Here is a 6,625-nt window from a genome sequence, read left to right as displayed (position 1 = left end):
TTGAAGTAACAGCCATAGATATCATAGCAATAGAGAGAAGCTCAGTTCAAAAGGGAAAATTGAAAAGAAAAAATGCACGACAATGCAGGGGGAATAAAACAAGCATATCTTTAGACTCTCTCCTACTTGATGTTACAATACCCTCCTAAGGGCTATATTAGTATCCTAGGGACCTTTGGGGGCATCTTCTCCAGGCAGGTCATCTTCATCATGGTAGATGTTTTCAGCCATCTGCCAGATTTGTAGTATATTATCCTCAGCAACACTAGCGACAACCCAATCTTCACATGGGTTCCATGAGAAGTCTGAAATTTTACTTGTATGGCCACCATGAATAAAGAGCAATTCTGGTGGTCCATCTTCTGCATCTTCTGGAGTTTGTTCTTCATCGATCCTAAACCAAATTACAAAGGTGAAATTTCAGGTTTACTGCTGCCTGCAGATCTCAAAGGAAACATTATATATAAAACCTCCAGTTATTCTTGTGAATCATCTAAAAATCCCATGTAACGCCATACAAAGGCATTCAAGCCTAGACGTTAAATGTATCACCGAGCAGAAATGGTTTTTTTGACACAAGAAAATATCATGGTTAAACTAGTCTTTCTCTGTTCCGCTTGAAGTACATTATTTCAAATACTCACCACAATGATATCTTTAATGTCAAAGTCCAACTTCTATACAACAAGTTTTGTCACAAAGCAAAAAACAATGGGGAATGGATCCCTAACAATTCAGTGAATAAGAGCAACTGTTTTGATATTAAACTTTAACTTCCACGTACTGAGACTTGGATCAGAAACTCAAATTCAGACCACATGATAGTACAATAGTACATCTGGATTATCATGTGCACAAATCAACATGAAACTTCAATTCTACACATGCCAGTACTCAGTAGAGCACATGATGTAGTCATTTTCACATGCTAGGACAATTCAGTACAATATTGACTCAAACACACACAACAGGATGAGCCTATTTCAGAGTTCCAAATCCGTATAATTGAGTAAGGTGACAAAGTTGCAACCTATAAAGTGAAGTACCAAAATATTGATCAAGGACTAAAAGATGTTTTTCCAAATAAATGAAATTGATCAAAAATTAATGAGCAAAAGCAGACAATGAAATGGCATAGCTTTTTATGCCCACTGTGGTATGAGGTGGTTTTCTAAGGAGTTCAGGGGCTTGATGCTAGGAGAAGAGGGAAGAGATAGGGATGATAGATCCCAACAATAGGTAAACTATAGCTGGCAAGATAAGGGAGGTGTTAATGTATAGATAGATCAACAAAAATTCAAAACATCAAAGATCTACAAGGAATAAACCCACTTCTAAAGACGTGTGACTAATAAAAGCACCTACTGGACAGACAGAACATTCACTCTAATATTACAATAATAATACGAGGGATAGTTGGAAGAATAACCTGCTGAGATCCCAAACCATGAGTCTCCTACCAAGACAACAAGAAGCTAAGATGGTTTCATTCTTCGGATTCCACCCAACCTGGAAAACTTCCTCCCTGTAGAAAAGTTGCAAGTAAAGTAATGATGACCAACTGTAAAAACAGATGTATGAGCTTCTATAATACACTTCAAACTTTCTATTATACTATTTTACATGAATGATGAGGGAGCCAACATTATCCTCGGAAGTATATGTAAGGAAGACATCTTACTTGTGACAGTCCAAAGTATGCAGTGCGGTAGATATCTTGCGTAGATCAAATAATTTCACTGTCTTATCTGTAGACCCTGTTGCTACAACCCATTCATTAAAGGGGTTGAAAGCTAAGCAGTTAACCTGATCAAAAGAGAAAGGAGGTTACGAATCATGTACTAAACATGCTTGTTTACGAATACTAAAATCCACTTAACTGCATTAAGAAATGTTTTTCATCTAATAGGCAATGTGCAGTTATAATCATCCTTCACACTAGATAAGTAATCACAATGGGCCCTTTTATGATTTTGTACATCTAATGAAGCAGCATAGAGTAGGGAGGGGGGACCTTCTTCTTAAGCCATTTAAAGTCAAAATTCACAAACATGGGGAAGCAAACAAAATCCAATACCTATTAAGATAGATCATATGTTAGTTCAAAGAATATCTGAACTATAGCATGCACCTAAAGTCAACACAACAGAGTGGAAAAAGTCATATCCTAGGGTTCATTTCAGGGTGTGTTACATGAGAACTAAATTAACTGATTCTGCACTGTGCTAGGTGGGGAAGGAGATATAGAGCTAATGGAGCAACATGATGAGGCACCACATTGTATATACGAAACAAAAAACAATCCAGACATAAACTATAGTTTTCACACACAGCACTATCACTTGTTTGCACATTCCAATATTGTAAACCCACAATTATGAATAAGGAAGTATGGGTAAAAGTTGGAAAATACAAATTATAGTTTTAAGAAAAACTGTATTTAGTTTGTAAACACACGATTCTCAAATTCCATGCAAGGATATCAAAAGACTGCCAACTATGTTAATAAGAAATATCCGAGTGGTTCCTCCAACAGTCAAAAGGAAAGGGCTATCAACTGCATAAATGTGGAGAAGTTCAGGTAAAAAGTCTAAGCCGCACCTCACTTTGATGAGCGACTACAGACTGTATAGGTTTGGTCACTGATGGAGTTCGCAGATCCCATACGTGCAGATACTGATCATCCCCAACGGAACCAAATAAATATTCATGCCTCAGATGCCATGCTACATCCTCAACAACACCTTCATGAACCTATACATTTAAAATATTAGAATAACCCAAGAAAGGTTGACAAAAGCATAATGGAAAATAATCCGTGAGAGAAGATTCTTGTCCAGGTTCTGTAGACTGAAATTTCAGTTAGGACGCTATTGAAGTTTCAGTTCGCCTTTCGTAACTTGATACTAATAACAAGGGCTACATGGTCTGTGAAGAGAACTCATGTTGGTCTGCTCCACTTGCCCTTCTTTTACTTCAAGATGCCTGATGATGACTGCTGGAAGGGAGAACATGCAAGTTCTTTTCCGTTTATTTACACAATATAATACTACAAGCAGTAAGCAGGTGCAACATATCGATAACAATATGCAGTGTAACATGGCAGTATTCAATGCAGGCTCATAAAAAAAGAATAAGGCAAACCTTAAATATCTGCATAGCTTCTAGAGCCTTATTTTTGGGAGTGGCATTAATGTCCCATAAACATATCTGAGCATCATCTGAACCACTCAATAAATGACCCTGCTTAAATTGACTCCATGACAAGCCGTAGCCCTCTGTGCTGTGGCCTCTTAACCTTAAATCTGGATTGCATGCACCATCTAGAGGAGGCTTAGATGGATGTTTACTGTAGTCAAAAACATATACTTCAGCACTAACTGTCTTCGTTGCGATGATAAATGGGTTTTGGGGCATATATCGAGCACGATTAACCTCTCCATCATGATTTATCTGCTGGATTATTTGTACCTGAAATAGAAATATTTATCATTATACACCAGTCACTCAATGTTGAAACAGACACTAAGTTCACTCTGATGGTATGGGGAAATAATAGAACAGCAAAAAGATACAGAAATGGGGCCTCCAAATGATAATTGGCACCGATAGACCATTTTAAATATCTTGTTTTAGAGAATTAGATTTTATGGTTCCATTTTCTCATCATAAATAGAAGAATTCATTATCAATTTTCTACTGAATCTATATGTCAATAATACCTTTTATAACAGTAACATCAATCTACACCTAAAAGGAGACAGTCATAAATGGTACTCATATAAGCTTTTCGAAGTTCCTTAGCTGGCTATTCGAAACTTCATTAATTTTCTCCTGCAACAATGTTGTTTCCAATCATCTTTGCTTTCAGTTGAGTGTATTAACCAATAGTTTTAGAATTCTTAACCAAATCAGGAAGCATTGGCTATTTTTTACTAGCCATTTCACCTAAGCTACCAGCAAACCATTACTGAGTTGGGCTCCAAGCATCACTATTCATAATTTCATATATGATATTAACAGCCTCAAGTGTCTTTTCGGAAGAGAACATTTCAACAATATCAAGACTCAGAAAGAAGCAAAGGAATAATAAAAACTCAAATTTCAATAAGAACATGTCAGTCAAAGAGTTAACTCTGCCCAAAGGGATTGGCCTGTTAGATGCCATGGTGAGTCGGAAAATATTGTGCTAATTAAGCTAGGCCCTTTTTCCTCCTTTGGTGATCTTTTAATGAAATTTTAACTGTAACTTAAGCAAAATCCAGGAATTGAACAGACAACTTTCAATTCACTACTCCCTAGTACATAAGCTGCAAAGGAGAAAACTTTGAGCCCAGGGTCTATCATAAACAAACTCTCTACCTCCACACGGTAGGGGTAAGTCTGTACACACTATACTCTGGGACTACACTGGGTCTGTGTACATAATATATAGCATAAGCCAGGAGGATACCAAAATTCAAGAGATTCTTAAACAGGCAGCCCTAGAACAACTAAACTATAGTAAGAAACAAGTAAATCTCAAACCTTCACACTGAAATTAAGCCCGAAAAAATGTAACAACAAAGCATCCAAAAACCTCCAGAAAAGCAGAAAATGAAAAATGAAAATCCACATAAAACAGTCAAACAAGGCACAAAAACAGAAGAAATTTAAACCTTGCCATTGGCACAACCAAATCCGCCAAATTCAGACCGATCATCATCATAATGTCGGGCATCATTCTCAGCATCCTCGAGAGGAAGCTGAACCTGAGCAAGCATGAGATAGTTAGGTTCATTTTCCGATGTATGCGTCCCCAAAATCATCTTCTGAACAGAATAATCCTTTCCCGACGGCTCCTCCCGGTCCGGTAACCATTCGACGGTGAGCGAAGGCCATTCAAGTGCGTGAGTAATAACCAGATCGTAAAGAAAAGGTGTATTCTTCTTCCAAATCTTGTACTCCTCGTTTATCAGCCTCTCCTCAATTTCACCCCTCATCTCATCCTCGTCTTTCCCCATTACACAATTTCAACAACTGATTTTGGAGTTTTCTTCTTCTATTTTGAGTGTTTGTGAGGGTTTGGGTTTTGGGGATTTTTACGAGGGTTTGTAGAGATTTGGAGGGAACGGTATTTTTCAGTGGATTTTCTTCTTCTTTTTATTTTTGCGGGATTTATGGAAATCTAAAAGGGTTTTATAGTACGACGAGATTTGGCTGTGTGACCCGGAATTATGAGTCGATTGGATTTAAGGTATCTTTACTCAAGTAGTCGTCTGTTCGATTTGATTTTATATATTATTGATTCAATTTATTTATTTTTGATTTTATAATATGTTAAATTAATAATAAATTAATAAAATGTTTTTTATTGATTTTTTGATTTATCAATTTTGATTCTTAACAGTTTGATTTTCAGTTTATTCAAATAAGAAAATTCTCACAAAATAATTATATGATTTCTTCAATAATTTGATACGAAAAGATAATGATGTAACTTTACAGAATTTTTGTAAAATAAAAATAATGGTAACCAACATGAAAATAACTCTATTAGTACAACACAGATAAAAAAAATTAGGATAATGTGAATTGAAGGCTAAAGGGAAGAAGTAATAACCAATAAGGTATTGATATTAAAGTTTAATATTTATGAAGGGGTAAAGTAGTAAACTGTTATTGTTTTAATGGGTTATCTGTTTTAACTCGATATTTAAAGAGAAAAATACGCGGATAAGCAAACATATACTAATTAATTATCTAACAAAGTTATAGTTTGAATAAACTATGGCTCGCGGCAAATATCTAGATGTAATTATAGTTTGAATTTTGTATAATTCGCGCGATTATACAGTGGAGTTTTTATAACTCGCGCGATTTGTACAAACGTTGTGTGCGAATCGAATTGTATAGCGAAATATACAAACGCTGCAAATTGTATAGACAATTATACAAATATTGTGCATGAATTGTATAGTGAAATATACAAACGTTATACAAAAATTGTGAATTGTATAGCGAATTATACAAACGTATACAAATGTTACGCGAATTATGCAAACGTTGCTATAAATATAGCTGTGAATTGTAATTAGCAAACTATAGTTATGGAGCATAATTAAGATATTTTTGAGTTGTTATATGCAAAAATTCCCCATATTTAAAAATCAATATTAAACCAATAACTCGATAATTTTTTTTTTATAAAATCTTTTAAAACCCATTAACCCAAGAATTCAATAGCAATAACCCAATATCATTTTTTTCAATTTGATTTATTGATCGATTTAGTTTTTTACACACCCCTAAGTAGTCGTCAAGTTTATCTTCTATTCTGTAAATATAAATTATACTCTTTTTATTCATTTTTATTTGTACATTATTTTAAAAATATATTTTTATTTTTACTTTATATTTTTAATATACCAATAAAAAAATATTATTATTCATGTTTTATTCCTAACAATGATTATTTATTCATTAAATTATTATATTAAACATCAATTAATAGAGATAGTGTGGTGAAATAACAATGACAATCATTATTTTTTTTAATAGTGTGTCAAATCTAAATGTGAAAAGTAAAAATGAACAGAGGCAATACTATATATTATACTTCTTTCATTTACTTTTATTTGTCCAA

General features: G+C 34.4%; 1 protein-coding gene across 1 annotated transcript; it reads right to left on the bottom strand.

The window, feature by feature from the left end:
- On the bottom strand, positions 1-5,178 carry LOC129885815 (WD-40 repeat-containing protein MSI1). Its single transcript, XM_055960248.1, has 6 exons — positions 4,659-5,178; positions 3,145-3,471; positions 2,602-2,754; positions 1,682-1,806; positions 1,430-1,525; positions 1-394 (listed from the first exon to the last, which is right to left on the bottom strand). Exons 1-6 carry the CDS (start codon positions 5,001-5,003, stop codon positions 166-168), a joined length of 1,275 nt encoding a protein of 424 aa, XP_055816223.1. The 5' UTR covers positions 5,004-5,178; the 3' UTR covers positions 1-165.
- Positions 5,179-6,625: the final 1,447 nt, after the last annotated feature.

The sequence above is a fragment of the Solanum dulcamara genome, chromosome 4 (genome assembly GCF_947179165.1).
Source record: "Solanum dulcamara chromosome 4, daSolDulc1.2, whole genome shotgun sequence".
In the NCBI taxonomy this organism is placed as follows: Eukaryota; Viridiplantae; Streptophyta; class Magnoliopsida; order Solanales; family Solanaceae; genus Solanum; species Solanum dulcamara.
This window is presented reverse-complemented; position numbering and strand designations above follow the sequence as displayed.